The sequence below is a fragment of the Alosa sapidissima genome, chromosome 18, assembly GCF_018492685.1.
Source record: "Alosa sapidissima isolate fAloSap1 chromosome 18, fAloSap1.pri, whole genome shotgun sequence".
Lineage (NCBI taxonomy): Eukaryota > Metazoa > Chordata > Actinopteri > Clupeiformes > Clupeidae > Alosa > Alosa sapidissima.
This window is the reverse complement of record NC_055974.1, coordinates 17,246,358-17,265,975: the sequence shown is the minus strand read 5'-3', so window position 1 is coordinate 17,265,975 and position 19,618 is coordinate 17,246,358. Positions and strand designations below refer to the sequence as shown.

The 19,618-nt window shown below is 39.5% G+C and overlaps 1 protein-coding gene across 3 annotated transcripts; it reads right to left on the bottom strand.

Annotated features, from left to right (window-relative positions):
* Positions 1-3,427: 3,427 nt before the first annotated feature.
* On the bottom strand, positions 3,428-10,165 carry LOC121689458. Of its 3 annotated transcripts, none has more exons than XM_042069311.1 (11): positions 9,917-10,165; positions 9,756-9,791; positions 8,966-9,229; positions 7,160-7,243; positions 6,925-7,035; positions 6,787-6,811; positions 6,611-6,675; positions 6,413-6,487; positions 5,997-6,062; positions 5,422-5,484; positions 3,428-4,452 (listed from the first exon to the last, which is right to left on the bottom strand). In XM_042069311.1, the coding sequence occupies exons 1-11, from the start codon at positions 10,044-10,046 to the stop codon at positions 4,412-4,414; spliced, it is 960 nt and encodes a 319-aa protein (XP_041925245.1). In that variant the 5' UTR covers positions 10,047-10,165; the 3' UTR covers positions 3,428-4,411. The 3 variants fall into 3 exon arrangements, with proteins under 3 accessions (XP_041925245.1, XP_041925246.1, XP_041925247.1); XM_042069312.1 differs by having other exon boundaries at positions 6,443-6,487; XM_042069313.1 differs by lacking the exon at positions 6,413-6,487.
* Positions 10,166-19,618: the final 9,453 nt, after the last annotated feature.

The window sequence follows — 19,618 nt, the reverse complement described above, 5'->3', positions numbered from 1 at the left end:
CGCTGGTTGTTTTAATGTATATGGGTGATGCGTTTGATTGGTTCAACCGCCACCTGCCCGAATTTAATTAAAATATTATATTTCTTCACGTCATCTGCCCGATCCGCGGTTTAACCGCGGAGTCCGCGGCTGTAACCGCGAACCGCGCATCTCTACTACCATCATAAGCAAGTTCTCAGCATCAAAGTGACCGGTTGATGAAGTGGCAGAATCCCACAGATCTCCATCCTCACTACTCTGTTCCAATTCATCAACAGGGGGAACCTCTGAAATCACGATTACAGGTTCAACTAGTGTATGATGACTTTGTTTACAGTTCTTGTGTGTCTGAAATGTGGACACTGCTTCAGCAAACCCAGAGTGCCTGCATCTGGAGAGGGAAGTTTTGGCATTGTCAATGACCCTGACAGCAATGTCAAGCTGCATTGAACTAGTCTGCAGAAGCGTGTTTTCTTGGTTAGTGGTCATAAGAATTTCACACCACTACATGATTTCACATTTAAGTTGATGTGTTTTGTCAAGATGCTCCATCGCTGTGTAGCTCCTGAGAAGAAACAAAATAGCTTCTGCAAATAACCAAAAAAAGCCAGCAGCATCCCTGGATGACTTGGGAGCATCAGCTATGACAAGATTCACCGAACGAGCTGCGCAAGGAACAAACAACACTCTCGAATTAAATTGTAGCAGTCAGGCCTGAACTCCTTGATTTTCCCCCTTCATGTTTGCTACATTGTCATAGGCCTGTCCGCGACAATTATCAAACGGAATGTCAAGTTCCTTCAACCTGTCTAGAAGGACAGTAGACAGGTTCAGTCCAGTTGTTTCAACCACTGTCATATACCCAAGGAAATACTCCTTGATATTTGGCTTTGACACCAAATCAACAATGGGTACCATGAGAGACATTTGTTCCTTGTGGCTTACAGTATATCAGGTGTACAGTCAAGAATAAGGGCCTGGACCCACCAAATACGTTTTTTTGCACCGACGGCGGCTATTTTCAATACAAATCCTATGAAGTTCCCCTGGTGGAAAAAAGCTGGGCTCGTCAATGTCACTTCTCTCTTGCTAGCCAATTGAAATCAAGGAAGGGGCGGGACCTACACTGTCGACAATGTTGGTAGTGGCAGAGAAAAACTCGATCAGCCAAGTCCTATTGTGACTAATATTAAACCACTGCTGCAAACTGAACGCAAATGACAAAGCCTAGAGGGATGACCTAATCTATTGTAATGCCAAATAGATAGATAGATAGATAGATAGATAGATAGATAGATACTTTATTGATCCCCAGGGGAAATTCAAGGTCTCAGTAGCATACAGACAACACACACACATTCACTAACAGCAGAAAAAGTTAATTAAAATTAAAAGTAGAAACTCGTTTTAAATCGTGTTTCTGACCTTGTAACATCCACATTGTCTGCCGAACTTATGCTAACCGTTTTGCTAGCTTGTAAACAAATCCATGTGCTTTATCGTTACCTTTTTATCGTTACCTTTTTCCACAGTTTGAAATAGCATAATGCACAATTTCTCCAGCAGAGGGGGGAAAAAAAGCTGATCAGGCTCTTTAACAATAGTGCTGTGGAGTGGGTGAACTCCTTTTGTCGGTCGAAGTCATATTTAGCGAGCTGAGTCCTGAAGGATTGCTGCCATTTCAGTTAGCTAGTTAGTTAGCATTAGACAATATTCCAAAAAGACGTGCTGGCAGAAGATTTTGGTAACATATCAACAATAAACACTTGACCGAAGCGCTCTGAATATGAGGTTGAGGGCGCTGTCGCTGCAAAAAATGTGATTGGTGGACACAGGCCCTAATGGCAGTGCCGGTTCAGACCTCCATGGGGCCCTAAGCAAAATCCTACTAAGGGGCCCTCCTACCTGAACTCTGAGGGCCAAAATGTAACTATTTTTTTACAGTATCATCTGACACCTCAGTGCTCCCAATACAATCATCCCACCCCATTTTGGATGTCTATGGACGTTACCAAACATAATGTTTTTCCCCATGAAGGACTAGGAGAAAGATAAAAATAATAATAATTCTGTGTGAATCAGTTTCACAGCTATACATGCCCAGTTTCAGGGTCTGGGCTGTTTGCTTTTGATGCTTGCTGTACTCATCCCCTAGCAAAAACTAACTGCAGTTTTTTCGAAGTACAGTTCAGTTATACTACAGTAGGCTACAGTGCAGTATAGTATTTTGATACTCGGAAATCTGCAGTTTGACATTTTGTAAGGGTCTGATTGTACTAGTAGCCTACTGGCTGACTGTTCTTCACCTGTGTCTGTAGTAGGCTACTTGCCAAAGACATAGGCTACTGAACTGGCTCCCCTGATTCCCTTCAATATTTTTTCAAATGTAGACTATTTTAAACAATCATTTTAATACTTCATGATATAGGCCTAATTTACGATGTGCATTTATTGCCCATGCAGCACAACAAATCAAAGTTAATAGGCTACATTAGGCTATTTCCATTTTGCATATATTCAGTTATGCCATCTATAACTAAAGCTTGACTGAAATATTGTAAAACAATTTAGTTATTTTAAAAATTCATGGGAAGAGTGAAATCACTTATTAGTTACGACGGGTCCTCGCATGTTTCTGCTAGTTTCATCCCGAGCTGCACGTTATTATGAACGCATTTAAAGAAATACAGTAATATTGGCATTATGATTATTATGACTATGAGGATTTTTCATTAGGCTATTTTTGGTGCCCTAAGCACAACGTGTGATGCGCGCGGTGGGAACGGCGGCACTGGTAGTAAGCTTGACCCCAACGCCATGCCATGCAATTTCCTTGCAAATGTCTATTCCAGCCTTACTCAAAACTACTCCGATTAATGTCATTTTGGGCTAAACAAAAGTTTGCATTCGTTATAATTTCTAAATAGACCCTAGGTTGTTGCACCAAACTATATACCTTTAAATCTTTCACTTACGTATGGTCTATTGTCTACTTGTCTACGATCAGGGGAAACAAATAGAGATTTGGAGGGAAGGAAGAAAGAAAGATAGAGTAAAGGGTTGAAATAACTTTAAAATTTAATTTGAAAGTTACACTTGGACCAACAACATAATAAAAACATCATACAGCATAATGACAATATCAGTTCAGATGTTCATATGTGAATGGATGGTAAACATTGAAAAGCATTGGGGGGGGGGGGGGGGGGGGGGGGGGGGGGGGGAATCAGAACATATTAATTTGAAAACAAAATCAGAACATATGAATTGAAAAAAAAAATCTCAACATATGACCACAATGTGATAATCTGAGGTCGTCTTATGGGTAATGCAGTGCAGATACTGTATATTTCTTACTTCACATTCATGGGCTACATTAAATATCATTACAGTAATGTAATGTAATCAATGTTTCTGATGCTCAAGAATAGACTGCTTGAAAATGCTTGATAGGTTTGAAGTTGTGTGCTGACAGACTAGTTTGATAGACTAGATGTACTGTAAGAACTTTGCCTGACACAAAAAGAGGAAGTAAAAACTGTAGTTTGAAACTAACCACAAGTTCAGGCCAAAGTTTCAACCGTTTTACCTTCACCTCACGGTGACAGGCGCCCCAGATGCAGGCAGCTCTCAAAAAGGAAATGCATCCGGTCAAAGGGAGTATAAATAAAAAGATAGAACCCTTTGTTGGCGGCTCCGCAGACCTCAGAATTTAGACTATAGCTTTAGTTTTTGCTCGCTTTGAGACGAGCTATAGAACAATCCTCTTTTGAGCACTCTCCTTCATATAACAGAGGACAATTTTAAAGAAAGGTTTTCTTGACAAATAGACCAAAACCTCCTTTAAGCATTCAGCGTCTCTTGCTGTATGAAATATAGAAATCAATCTTATGTGCATTTATCTTTAACAAAGAAGGTGTCAATCTTCTAATGTACTAATTTTATGTATACAAATGAGTGAATATTGATTATAAATTGAGATGAGTGTCTCTAATTATGTACTAGTGAGAACAGGCGCGCTCAACTTCCAATCTGAGAGCAATTTCGGGTGCGAGTTATAAAGTGACTTTTAAATTAGAGTAGAAAAACCAGACTCAGTTTTTTTCTCATTACTTATTTATGGATTAATGCCATGTCCACAGACACATTTTAGCCTAAGCCATCGTCAGTGTACTAAATTATGTACTAAAACCTCTTATTATATGAGCCTACACAAACACTGCAGGCCATGGGTCATTGGAGAATGTGGAAGAAAGAAAAAGACAGACCATGTACACCAGGTGACAAAGACAAAGTAAAAAAGTAATGAACACAGATAAACAAGCTAATTTCACAATAAAATGGGTCATATTCATATTTAAAGAAAATATTAAAAGTTGTGCCCCTCCATAATTGGCTTCTGCAGAAGTATTGCTCCTCAGTATTGAGTACTTCAGTCAACTTGAAAGTGGGTGGGCAGAAGGGAGGCGGCTCCTGTAGGCCAGAGACATACTGATGTTGAAACTCATACTTTGGAATATATTGCTTGGTGATGTACTGAATACAATATGTCTTAATTCAGCTATGTGTGATGTATGATTACGCCTTATGTTTCAAAATCTGTTTACAAAATCTCCACCTGCTCAGGTTGAAATTGTAAATAACACACACACGCATAGAGAGAGAGAGAGAGAGGGGGGGGGGAACAGAAACTCTCCACCTGCTCAGGTTGAAATTGTAGATAACACACACACGCACAGAGAGAGAGAGGGGGGAACAGAAACTCTGTGTTCTTGGCTGGTGTCAGTGTGACATACACAGTCTGTGGTTTTCTTGCATCATCTTAAATTAGCCAGAGCATGTAGAAGTGTTCATCAGTAACTAAGTATAACCTCTCAAACATTTAAACTTGTTCTGTTATAAAGGACAGATGTGCTTCTGTTACGGTGCAACAATTAGCTGACATCAATGAGAACAACAAATGAATGATGATAAGAGTGAGACACAGATGCAAGCTTGATGTACACTGTTTAGGTCCTTTTGTATAGACCCTTTCAACAATAAAAACAAAAACAATGCTTGAACGTTCTATTTGGGCCCCAATCTACTTCCTCTGCATTAAGATAACATATGGAATGTTAAAAAGGAAGTCTTGTGGGGCCAACTATGATGCTGATAATAGAACTCTCTTGAAAGGGTCTATATTCAGCTGGGGAGAGAACAGTTTTACCTATTTTAAACGTTCTTTTGATGGACAAAGGTATATTTGGAGTCAGTGTGCAAACATGGTGGACGCAACGCATGTATTTATTTAAATCGTCTAGAGCAGTTTTGCACAAAACATACATACACAGTGTGCAAAGACCTTAATGTGCTCCCACCCTATAACCCTGATGCCGAGAGAAACCTACCTGTAGATGTTTAGAAAACGGATAGAGAAGTCAGAGAGATAGAGATACTCACTACATTGAGCTGCGGTCCTGGGTGGTGCCAGCTTCACATACACTGTTTGTGGGCCTCTGGCTTCTTCAATTGGAGAGAGAACAGTGTTATCTTCACCAGGAGTACAACATTTAAAATACCAACTGTCCATACATAGGTCCTCAGCCTCAAACCACAAACCATAAGGAATGGTAAGAAATGGATGACTGATGTAGAGGTTGACCGATTGCTGATTTATCGGCCAGTTCTGATCACATGGTTCATACAGTATCATCATCGACCTCCTCGTATCACTTTTTGTTGATATTTGTTGAAATGTGCCATCTTGTTTTTAGACCAACATATTTTATTTCGCACAAACTAAAATAAAGAATTATTTTCTTTACATTTATGTGATTGTTATACCTAATATCTTCTAGTTTGCATGTTGTCCAACCAGAGACATTATATATCAATTTTGTTATTGACTATTAACCTATTTTATATAGTCTACTCTATGCTATTACCAATTCCAACACCGTGACTGATGCCATATGCATATGTTTACACTTGGGGAATGCATAGAACAGAGAAAGATGAGAGGGAGATAAACTCACCATATGAAGTTGTAGATTTGGGCTTTTCCAACTTGACATACACTGTTTTTGGCCCTCTTGCCTCATCTTGAATTAGTGAAAAAATATATTGTTACTCCAACATATACACTAAAATTCACACACCAACCCACACAACGTGACAATAGGTCTGTTGTCATTTTCTCATCCTCTAATGTCTCTCGTTATGAAATTACAGTTCCCTTTGTGTGTCTGTGACTATGTGAGTCGTATGGCCCTTTTCCACTATGGGGTAAAACCCAGGTGACTGGGGTAAAGCCTCTGGCTTGTTTCTATTTCCATGATTGAAACCAGGTCCGCGGCCCAGACGGCCTCAGGTTGGCCTATAGGGCATGATTTTGCTTATAAAAACTATCTACATAATATAAAACCTTTGCGAAAGAATGACGGATTCTTACAATTTAATGACTTGTTGCTGTTGCTTACACCTTCTGTGCAATCATCTACAATGGTTTCATAGACATGATGGTTCACTAAAAAAATAAAAAAAATAATATTATCAATGAAAGCTTCTAATTGTGGCACTTTTGAACTATGGATGTCAGAATTAACAGTAAATAAAACCAGTTCTGAATTATACAAATAGCTCTTCTCACCTCCAGCCAAATTCTGGTCTCGATGAGTGCTTCTCTCAGCCTGCCCACTAGAGGGAGCCGTAGATCTATAATGATCAATAACAAATTAGTCAGTGAAGCTTAGTAAGTTGCTTTTCTAGTTGTGGTATTTAAGAATAGTTTGCTATTTGTGTCAGTGAGGCAGCTGAACTACTTACTGGGCCCTTGGTGCAACACCCAGAGCTGCAAAGAGACACACAGTCCCAGTAAATTACATTTAATCCAAGTGCTTAATCTGCTTACATTCATATGAATAGTAATATATTGTAAATAAATGACAAATGGGCACAGTTTACCTCTCAGTTTTAGAAAGCAATATGGACAAATTTTAAAAAGGAAGGCTGTGAAGAGTGATCCCAGCACTACCCCTGTGACCACACCCACTGCGCACTGATTGGATTGTTGACCTACAATGAGGCATTTGTGTGTTTACAAAACAGATAGAAACAGGTTCAGATATCAAATGTAAAAAAGTATATACATTAAGTAAGTATTTCATATCTTTAATAAATATTAGATAAAATCACACACCCCTTCCAGTAATGCAAACTGAGTTACTGGAAGATGTCAAGTTGGACGAACCCTCTCCCTGGCACCGGTGTATGCCTTCAGCAGCTGCATGTAATGTGGTTCATGGTTAATGTGGTTTGTCTTACAGAATGAATCTGAGATGTCTCTGTACCCAACTTACATGTACCGTATATGTGCATAATTTACACCACTGCTTGGTTGAATTTCCTATTGTGATGCGCTGTTCCCAACAGGGGTTCCCAAACCTTTCCATGACAAGGCCCCCCAAAAAAACAGTCTGGCCAAGCCCCCCCCTTTGAGAGATATTTATTAAAGTCATCGACAAAACTACGGCAAATTTAAAAATACATTCTCTGTGTTAAGCCACAAGCACTTTGCGATGGAGCATACAGTGTGAGAAAATTTGGGGCTTTCTTCCGGAAGAGAGCTGTCAATCCAATGTCATTCCCAGTCACAGCCGCGGCCCTGTCTGAACACACTCCATCACACCAAGACCAGTCAAGTCCATTTGCTTTAAGACCTACGCACATGGCCGTGCAAAGCAACGGCAATTTATGGCAGGTGACCGGCAAAATGGAATAGAATCTATTAAAGTGAATGGTACAACGCACACGGCAAGTGGAACGACAGGGCGATCGTCGCCATCACTCGACCCCTTTCAGGGACGTTTTGATACGTCATGATACACTGACCAGACAGCTGTTTTGTATCTCCACTGAATCGATAGGTGACCGCGTCGCCAGCAGTGTGTGTAGTAAATCGATTACAGAATTCCACCGTCATGTTTGACTGTCGCATCGCATATCTCTCCCTTTGGCTGTAGGCCTACTTTCAAAAAGGTTTCCATTTTAGCAGAGCTAACCAGCTAGATAAATGACAGGAGTACTCATGGATGTCACACTTTACCAGGGCTACGCTGACAGTTTATGTGATGATGAAGGTGTTTGAATAACAGCCAATCAAAAGATTATCATGGAAAATAAAATGTTCAGATATGCGACAAAATTATTGTAATGGTATTTTATAACAATACTCATGATGTTTGTACGCTTTTAATTAATTTATTTTTTGCTTTTATTTTTCCTTCCAACTTGCTTCATCCCCCTGGCGTCTCATCGCGGCCCGCACTGGTCAATTATTGTATATTAATTTGTTGAACAGGTGACGTTTAAATGAACGGTCATGTTGCATCAGAGCTATAAAATAGCAATCTGACAGACGTTTAGAACATAGCAACATTGTAGCATAGGACTGAGAGGGATTTAGCTCAGTCACAACTAGTAACGGCAGTTTTTCCTGCAAGTTGAGAAATAAATTGATATGTGGCAGAAAGAAGTAGTTCTACAAACAAAACAGTTTTAGCGATTAAAAAGATTAACACAATGCAAGAGGCAACAGTGGTTCGGTTAACAGAAGAATAATGTGAGTATGAGGTGTAACGGCATCCTCCGCTGCGCATCGGGCCACATTACCACCTCGAACATACATTATTTTTCTGTTAATCCAACGCCGTGTTATCCATTATCCCTTACATAATATGTATAATATGCACTATATGGATTGTTTCCTTTGTAGTTATTATGTGTGGTTCATGCTTGCATGCATGCATGTATTTGCATACATTTGCCACTTTTTTTATTTCAGAATGAACTCTGCTGAAGGCACATCTGGCTTGTCCTCTTCACCTGTTCCCTCCTCCTCTTAGTCCCTCTTATCATTTAACCTGGCTGCAGGAGACACTCTACTGCCTCTTCAAGAAGTAAGAAAGTATTTTATATCAGATAGATGTCAGATAAAATCACTCACCCCTTTCAATAAGGTAAACTGAGTTGCTAGGAGATGAAGTGAAGTTGGGTGAACCATCTCCCTGGCACCAGTACAAGGCTTCATTAGCTGCAGACATGCTGATTGTGATGTTGTTATGCATAGTCTTAGAGAATAGATTTGAGATGTCTTTGTACCATTTATATCTCCAGTCACCGCCAGGCTCAATCACACATATCAGAGTGACATTCTGTCCTGTGGACACAAGATTTTGTGGCTGCACAATCAGTACGGCTGTGGGAATATCTGTGTGGAGTAGAAGGAAGAAAAAGTAAAGGAATGTGAATTATGTTGGGTATTGAATGTACATTTAATGATATGTGATGCAATCTAGGAAAACCCACCACATGGTGCACTCAAAAATCCTTGATTTTTGCTCCCTTTTTACCCTCTCTGGTGAAATTTCACCAAGTTAAGATTCTGATACCATCCTAGCAACATTCTGGACACTGTCTCCTAACAAAATCCAGGATACCATCCTCCCAAAATCTTGGATGTTGCTAGGATGGTATCAGAATCATAAGTTGGTAAAACTGCACCATGTGGTGTGTTTTCCTAGATCGCATGACATATGCATTAGGCTACTCATAACAACAGAAAACAGGATAAAAGTACACACATAATAAAGACATTACTTTTCAGTGCATTATCGTGTGGTGCATATTAAGTGAACACAATCCATGAAACATCATAACCTCAACTTCAGCTTTCAAAATACTCTGACTCTAATAGGTGTAAAGTAAAGTGTGACTCAGAGTCTAAATGTAATTACCTGCTGTATGACCACAGGACATTAAGGATCCCAGCACTGAAAGACACAGTAGAATGCTGTGAATACTGTAGCTCTATGTAAACTTGGCATTTATGCACAGGAGCTGTGAAGACATTTTTTTTCCAACTTAAAGACATGCTGTCAGTGTTCAGTACACTCACCTGCTAAGAAAAAGAGTCTCTGCTGTGGAATCTTTTGATGCACCACACAGGAGACAAGCTGACATTGGTGCAAATCGGCAAGGGCATGTTGAATCTTCCATCCATGAGCTGAAAACCACCCCACTATCATGTTCTCAGTACTGTTCTCAGTACTGTACTAGTTAGCAATATTTAGTGATGGTATTCAGTGATGATTTTTAATCATTTTTGCCGCTGATTACAACATGTTTTAAACTTCACTCAAGGCAGTCAGGCAGTTAACGAGCAATGTCTCATTTGGGAGTGTGTGTGTGTGTGTGGGAGGGATCTTCTGTGTGGGTTAGAGAATTCATCACACACATCCTTAATTTCAATTCCCTGCATAACCAGTGATGCAGGCCATTTCCCAAAGTCAAGGAAACATACTCAAGGGCCGCCTTTTTAAGGACGCCAGGTCATCGAACTCCCCTGAGCACTATTCCAATGTCAAGAATGCTCTGAAATTTGCACCCTTTCATTCTGAGAATTTTCAAGGAGGTATCTGTGGATCCTCAGGTCAGGTGAACAAAAATACCCATAATCCATCGCGTTGACATTCATCAGATCAGCGCCGCTACCGCTCCACACTTGCTGCTAGTCTGTTCCAAAGTAAAGTCCGAGAAGGAGGCCTCTAGCCTCAACTTCGTAGAACCCGACTCGCTAGGAAGCATTCTATCAAGGAACTTTGGGAAACAGCAGCAGTCTAGATTGCAGTGTTTTTTTTTTTTTTTCATGTCCAGCGTTCAAATCACTCATATCTTGTTAGTTGTATGTATGTTGTTAGAATCTGCATAGATTTGCAAATCACATAGACTACACCACTGAATCTGCATAGATTTGCAAATCACATAGACTACACCACTGAATCTGCATAGATTTGCAAATCACATAGACTACACCACTGAATCCTGAAAAGATGTTACACGGTGATACCTATTCCTGTTCATGACAGTTGCGATTGACCCTTCACGGTCCACGTCACAGGAAAATGCCCACATGTCAGTACATATAGCCATATATGGCGGGCCAATGAATCTTTGCCCACTTGCTAACAACGTTGTCTACCCATTCTGTTATCAGCTCAGGATCAGGCAGATAATCGCCATTAGCTAAGACTAATTTCTTTAGGCATGGTTTGTGCTCCTGGGGTGACAATGCATACCTTGACAGCTCAACATGCCAGTCTATTAGCTGCACTTTTTTCCTGACCCATGCTGCGTGCCCATCCAATTGGATATTTATAAACATTGAAGTGGTAAATATTTATAAACATTTGTTGTTCATTCAGGAGTATTTTTGCATACAATAGGTGAGTTGTGTGTCATTGCCATGTTGGGATGTTTTCACACTATTTTTAAAATAGGAAATACCCCTAATTTCAAGGTGAGTTCTCATATCAAATGCAAATACAACTCAAATAAAATTGACTAAAATACAGTTTGCTGTGTGATAGTTATTCAGACAGTTGGTCATGCATTTAAATTTGGAAATTTGAACTTGTTGATTTGTGGTGGCTCTTAAAGACGTAGGAGGATGCCTGGTGTTATCCCTTGGGCAATTTCATAGTTAATATATATAGGAAATTGCTCAAGGGAATTCACAGGGCTCCCTCTTAAAAAGCTAGTCCTAGTCTACAAGATTCAGCAAAAATAAATAAATAAATGCAATTCACAAAAGCAGGCCTGGCCTCATGGCTGCCGGACTACACTTGCTGTTTTGCTGTTTTGTTACGTTTCTCTTCCTTCGTTCATGTTGAATTGGTTTAGCAATGTAGCTTTCAGTTCCTTGGTAACACTTTACTTGGGTAATCCAGTATCCACCCACAGAGGCTTAGATCATCTATTAATACTCAAGTTCAGTACTGTATGTGACATTTGTGTTGAATGTTACCTTAACCAAATCCAACCCCTAGCTTTTACCTTAACCATAAATCAGAACATCTGTAGATATTGTATAGATAGGCCATCCAAGTTAGGTGTCACCAGTTCCTCAGCTAATATGAGGCACACACAAATGCTTTTTGGCCTTCTTCTTTCACTTCATCTTTTTTCAGTTAAACAAACACTGCCATACTGACATATATTTTGACAGTTCCTGTACTGGTATGTCTCCATATAAAATACAGAACAGTGACATGGCATTTCCTCATAATTCATGCCATATTCAACTGCTTGTTACAATAGCATAATATAGCATGACCCTAACATAACATGTAACCTATGCCAGTTGTAAATTAATTTCAAAATGCCTTATTCACTATTCTCCATGGCACTCTAGTACACGTACACAAAAAATGACAAACAAATTACTTGTGACAAGCTGACTCGGTCCCTAAACATGAAGAATCATTCTTACAACTCTTTAAAGTGCATGCACACACACACACAAAGTGTTCGGACATAATTACCTCTATATACAGTACCTACACCTTTTTGTCTTTATTTTTCATTTCTACAATAATAGTAATACTTTTGCAGTACATTAAAGCACAGAGGCAGAAAGTGGTTAAAGGTACAACATATGTCAATAGCAAGAGCAGGATCATTCAAAGAAATATTCAGACCAACTAAAAAGCAGCAGAAATATGCCCACAAGATATCAAAACTCATTACAGTCTGTCAATACGAAAGACAAAGCTGATACTCAGGCCTCTGCTCAAGGTCCACCAATCAATAGCCAGTTGGAAAAGGTTTAGATGGACTCAGCCAGTGGCTTCCCACTTATCAATCTGCAATTACAACACCTAAAAGCATATCATCAGCTTTCATAGGTGATAAAACAAAACAAATGTCATCAGCACAGAAGAAGGTTCTAGAAATCAGCTTTGAGGGATCCCCCTGGTGGCCACTAGAGGTATTAACTGACTTGGTTTGTGTGCCGATGGGGAGGGAGGGTGGCGTTATAGATAGCCCTTTTCCACTGACGGAGAACTGGTTCTGTTCCCATTCACGAACCAACATTTAGACCATTCGGAGCATTTTGCCCAAACAAAAACGATTCAGAATGTGGCACTTTGGTTTGGAGCTGGAACCAAAAAAATAGTTGTTTTTTTCCTGCGAACCAGAATGGTGTACCATTCTACCATTCAGAGGGATGAAGGCTAAAAACATGAGTTTCCCAGTGTTCTCAGTACCACCTTTGCTCAACCCTGCTAAGAATAAACAGGCACATAAGTGCTGCCACCCATGCAATTCTAATTAGTGACTAATTGCTTCCTTACTCAATGAAACTTCCCCTTCAAGCGGAAACTGTTGTGGTCTTCTAGAAATGCTCCCTGGGGGGGGGGCCTTGTCTTTGGAACTGTTCAGTGCATCTTTCATTGTCCATTAGGGATATTCCAACTCATGGAACGTCTCTCGGCCAATCAGAAACAAATAAATAGTTCCATAGAACCCAATTGTTGTATAATGTCCATTAGACAGCACAAGAGATGTGACTAAGGTTTATCTCAGTCCAGATACTGTAGCTTACAGAGAAAAAAAAAACTGCTCAGATGTTCAGTGGCGTGCACAGACATTTTGGGGGGCAGGTGCTCAGGATGGGGGGGGGGCACTTTTTAGCGCACGTGGAACACTTAATTATAAAAACAATTACACATGTTGAATGAAATTTGACTTGTGCTGCAATTAGTAAATCAATATACAATTAAGACAATAAAGAGACCAAAATGTGTTAATTTATGTTGCCTAACAAAACCTATACAACAGAAAACGTTCGTCTTAACACATAGATTTGCAATTGCAAACTCTACCGAAATTATTTGTAGCCTATGTGGTTGTCCTCATGTTATCTGTCATTGACTTGGGCTACAGCGTAAAACTTTATCAGGTGACCAGTCGGCTAAAAATGCTTAGTTGTTTGATGCTGTATGAGACATTTTACTGCACAACAAAATGATTACACGTTGGGCTTAGAGGGCAAACTGTACGATTTTACTTGATCTGTAAGACAATAAAGAGACCAAACAGTACGAGAAGGAGTTATAGTGGGCTACTTACTGACTGTTGTCATTACATGAATGCAGATGGGCATTTTTCACAGGTAATGGGGAACTTCCCGTTTCTTCTGTCACAAATTAATGTGTTAATACATGTTGCCTAACAAAACATATACAACAGAAAACGTTCTTCTTAACACATAAATTTGCAAAATCTAACAAAATTATTTGTATGTGGTCGTCACGTTATCTGTCAAAGATTTGGGCTACATAAAAACTTTATCTGGCTTCATCTAACTAGTTTATCTGGTGACCAGTCTGCAAAAATGCTTGTTTGGTGCTGAATGAGACATTTTACTGCACAACAAAATTATTACATGTGGGCTTAGAGGGCAAACTGTAAGATTTTGCTTGATCTGTATGTTACCTGGCTGATGGGGCACGGGAGAAGCAGCCTGTCAGCGACCATGCCTGCTATCTGAAGACGCTTACTGAACTGCTATGGTGCTGCGCATCTGGCGTGCCCTGCGCGCGACTGCGCGAGTTCACGTGACAAAGGAAGAGAGCTAGGCTGGTCGGGTGTGCTCAAGGAGGTGGCTCATTTCGGGGCATTGTTTCAGTCGTTTTTAATGGCTCAGGTTTTCAAAAGATCATTTCAAAACCGACCTCAGTAAACTCTTAATAATATTAATAATTAAAAAAAAAACAAGTTTCAAAAGGGCATTTTCGTTGATAAAGGGCAAACTTCCTAGTGCTTTAGCACCACCTAGTGTCTATGTATGCACGCCTATGCAGATGTTGGAAGAGTTAACCCAAATATCCTTTGGCGATGTCACAATTTCATAGTCATTCTATAGGTTATGGCATTTTTAAATGGTTGGATTTTTGATCTGTGTAAAAGACTATAACAGGGTGGTCTTTGACTTCTTTGTAAATTGTTCCCATTTAAACCTGTTAGCGCGTCAACATTTCTATTTTCTTTTTTTTCATGATGTCAACATGTTACTCAATAATGTTCTACACCACATTCCATCATCATCAGAACACAGAGTGATACCTCACATGTTTGTCTTCTCAGAAATTGTACCATGAGCATGACTCTATAGCACATGTCTCAGTTATTTATTTATTTTTTTTTTTTTTTAAGTATATTTTTGTGGGCTTTTTGCCTTTATTTGGACAGGACAGTGGAGAGTGACAGGAAGCAAGTGGGAGAGAGAGATGGGGTGGGATCGGGAAATGACCGCAGGTCGGACTCGAACCTGGGTCCCCGTGGGCACTCGGACCCATATATGGTACGGGTGCTGTAGCTTGCTGCGCCACAGCGCCCCCCGTCTCAGTTACTTTTTGTTCCATTTTCTTTTTTTATCCTGGTTTATCAGAATTAAGGAAGACTAAATCTAAAAGATGAAGTGCATTCACCCCGTGATTTCACTAAAAACTTTCGTTTTGTATGAAACAGGAAGCAAAAATAGCTGACATCCACAAAATGTTCATGACCTTTTCCCTTGGAGTAACAACTTGGTTAAGCGGTTTCAACCAAAGACAATTCAGTTTTTTCTGTTTTGTTATTAACTGCTTGGTTTATTTTGCTGTTTTTTTGTGTGTTCGACTGTTTTATGCTTAACATAACTCCATATCTCATCATTGTGACCCTTGTTTTAAAATGTAGAGAACTATCTAAATAAAGGAAAATCCCATGAATGACTTTTGAATGTATATCAACAGGGGTTTTGGAATCAACTTGAGTGCCTCAAGGAAAATTCTGTCTAAGGTGCTGAAGTGTTGTCAGTCAGATTCTCTAGCATTTTTAGAATTATAATTATCACCCCAGTGGGCCATTGAGAACATATGAACTCATATGTGACAGAAATAAGCAGGTGTGTAAAGTCAACATCACTTTTTCATTGTCATTTTTGCTAAGTGACATTTGAATTTGAGTTGACGGTCATAATTAAAAATTAAGAGACCACTGCAAAGTTGAATATGACTGTCAACTCATTTAAATGTCACTCAGCAACCATAGGATGATATCAGAAAACAGTCCAGATTTCACAGACCTACAGCACAGTATGTAGTCCAAGACTCCCCAGCCAGCTCAAACAGTGTTAAGTAATGTCAAGGTAACGTTAGCATGATGCAGATGGAAAAACTAACACGCTTTATAGTGTTGACACCATGGCAGCTCTGTCACTTCACACACTTTGTGACATGGAACACTTTCATTCAAACGCACTATTGGGTAACCCTTGCTTTAACAGTTACCTAATGTATCTGGTAAGTACATAGTAAATTATAGTATTGTGTAGGGTAATTACTACAGATAACATGTAGAAAAATGCCAGAGAAACTTCATCTGAAATACTTAGTAATTAGGGTATTGTAAATGGAAGGGATAAATGTCACTCACCCTAAGAATGTTAACTATAACAACAAAAAATTATTGTTCTGGCTGATATTAATGACAGTGTACACACACTCAATTAGCCTAGAAATCTAGACGCACCCTAGCGGCGGCAAATTACGTCGCTAGCGGCGGCCTGTACGTCTAGTATCAAACCATAGGGATTTCTATTGGCTGACGCCGTGGACTTCATCCAATCACAGCGCTCTATTTTGTTAGAGAGTCTTAAGGCGGGCTTAACAGGATAACGACAGTCCTGCGACTGTGAACAACAAGGAAGATGGCTATGGCGAACGAAGAGCGGTTGTTTGAATCGGCGTTGGCGTCAACTTTAGAGGAGTTGCACTTGTGCTTTTCTTTGAAAGTTGAGCAACACAATGCACTTAAGTCATTACTTTCGAAGAAGGATGTATTTGCCGTTTTGCCGACCGGATATGGATATGGTCGTAGCGCTGGCCTATTGCATGCCTAGGCAGTTTGAAAGACAATTCTCTGCCCGTCCCTTGGATTAAACGAAGTGAATGGTTCGATTCCAGACTATACATTTCAATGATATAGGATGGCCCGCCAGGCTAACACTCAATAACAACATTAAGAACAATTTTGTTTGGGATTACTTTAAGAGTGATTTTAACGATAAAAATCCGACAGGTGATCAGAGAGACTTCCCTTATCATTGGACACCGTGGACGCTAATAGTTAGAGTTATTATTACAGATTTCTGGTGTTAACGGCCCTTTACCACTATGGTAATTTTTCCCCATTCCATATGATTTTCAGTAAGGCGGGGATCACATTAGCCAGTGGCAAGCGGCAGGTTTCCTAATTGTTCTCTATGGTTCGGTCAGTTAAGGCAAACCATTTGTGTTACCATAGGAACGAGATAGAACTTATTATGGTCTGAGCATTGCGTTACGCTTGCCGCTGGCCAATATGATCCCCACCTAAGTGGGGCATACAATTCAGTAACAAACTATTTCCAATCCTATCTGTTGTTGTCCAATATAATGTATTTGTTTCATGTTTTAAGTTAATGGCAATCTTACAGTACACAGGGTCTCCCAAAGTGACACTGTCAGAAAACATGAAGAGAATTCTCACAGGACGAGGCAGCTTTATCCTCATACCTATCTAAGTGCTTATTATACAAATCTACATTCCACCTGATACACAATACCAACAGCCAAATAAATAATACTGATGTTTGAAAACAACTGACGTTATAGAATGACACTTTAGATTCTCAATGTGAATAATACAATGTCAATATTTCAGTCAAGGAAATTCTGTCAATGCATTGTTTTTTTCACTTTACTGAAGCCAAATAAGCTTGAAGCCAACCATCTGTTACTAAATCTGTCTAAATGGTACCTTATGCAACAGTGTGTTTCCTTTAAGGGAATGTTTTCATATCCAAGAAATTGAGATAGCATCACAGTAAACTCCCTCCATTAAAACAACTATCTGCCTCTTCTTTTGCACGCTACACTTGTCCACCAGACGACGCAGCAACGGTGCTGGAAGGTGGTGTGTATTCTCGAGACTCCTCTCATTCCCACGATGTCTTCGTGTCCAGCAGCCCTCCTTCTGGCTCTGCTGGTGGCCATGATGCCTGTCCAACTCCTACTTGTATCAGGTTAGTCTGTAACAATACCTTACGATATAGAATTGTTTCTTGAAATAGGTTAGATGCACCCTGTCATATTATCTTATGTCATGTAGGTTATGAGGGTGAAGATAATCAAAGTAGACTGCCAGATGGTGAGTACCACAAGCTGCTTTTAAATCTATTTTGTTTGGAGTGAAATGCTATACAGTACCCTCCAGAATTATTGGCACCTCTGCTAAAGTTGACTAAAAACAGTATAAAAAATGTGTTGGTGATTTATTGTAATCTCACAAACGAATAAAATGAAAACAATTGAATGAAATGAAAACAATTAGGAAAAATCCAACCTTGAAGGGAAGCAAATTTATTTTGAGAAAAAGGAAAATCTCACGAATAAATAAATATTTTTAACTCGTCGCTCACAATTATTGACACCTCTGCTTGTAATACCTTCTTAAGCCTCTCTTTGTCAATAAAACAGCCCATAAAGTTGGAGAATACAAAGCAAAGGGATTTAAGACCGTTCGTCTTTACAAAATCTCCCCAGGTCGTCCAGATTCCTAGGTCCACACTTGTGCATTCTCCTCTTTGACTAACCCCACTGTTTTTCTATGGAGTTCAGATCAGGGGACTGAGATGGCAATGGCCAAAGCTTGATTTTGTTTTCAGTAAACCATTTTTGCTTTGATCTGGACACTTGTTTTGGTTAATTGACCTGATGAATGATCCAATCATGCCCAAGTTTTAGTGTCTTGGCAGAGATTGATAGATTTCCTTTGAAAATGTTCAGGTTTTTCTCGGTGTTCATGATACCATGCACCTTAATTAGGTTCCCAAGGCCTTTGGGAATAAAAGCAGCCCACAATAGCACAGCCCCTCCACCATAATTCTCATTAGGCATGGGGTTCTTTTCAGTATTGTCATTCTTCTATGTACGCCAAACACACCTAAAGTATTTCTAGCTAAAGAGCGCAATTTTCATTTCATCTGACAATAGACCACACTTCCAGACAAAATCACTGTACCATTCAGTAACTCCTGCTGTTTACATTGGTAATTAAATGACTGGACAGACTGGCATGCCCTCTAAATAATCTATTTGCAGTGAGGTCACTTTTTAAGATTTTGTTGGGGACTTGGTGACCCCAAGATGATCTCCAACAGTGGTTCTTATGGAATTTTTTGCCTATATACCATCCTCCATACTGTACGTGGGGGCAAGATAACCATGGGTCTTTTGCAAGCATGTTTGTCACATTTCCAGATGATTAATAGCTTTCATGAAGAAGAAAGTCATGAACTACTTTTGAAAGTTTACAGACACTCTGATTAACTTAAATAAATTAAAATTAAATAGGAAAGTGCTTCTGTTTTTTTTGTATATACGATTTTTCAGGGGTGCCAATAATTGTGAGCAATGTGTTTTAGTTAAAAAATATTTATTTATATGAGATTTTCCTTTTTCTCAAAATACATTTGCCTTCCTTCAAGGTTGGATTTTTCCTAATTTCTTTCATTGTGAGTTTACAATAAATCACCAACAGATTATATTTTATAACGGTTTTTAGTCAACTTTAGCAGAGGTGCCAAAAATTCTGGAGGGTACTGTATGCTAATTAGTTTACCATTAAGGATATCTTTCTTGTTCTTGTGAGGGCATTTTTCTATGATTGCTGAATTTCTTATGATTTGTATGTGACTGTATACAGTACATTTTCTCTGTTTAATAGCTGC

Bases quoted from the DNA above. Each gene is read 5' to 3' on its own strand.
- LOC121689458 (XM_042069311.1), bottom strand. From the start codon at position 10,046: ATGATAGTGGGGTGGTTTTCAGCTCATGGATGGAAGATTCAACATGCC. The intron at 9,792-9,916 runs GTGAGTGTACTG...TGTGTCTTTCAG, and splicing joins GAGACTCTTTTTCTTAGCAG to TGCTGGGATCCTTAATGTCC. The intron at 9,230-9,755 runs GTAATTACATTT...TACTCCACACAG, and splicing joins GTCCTGTGGTCATACAGCAG to ATATTCCCACAGCCGTACTG.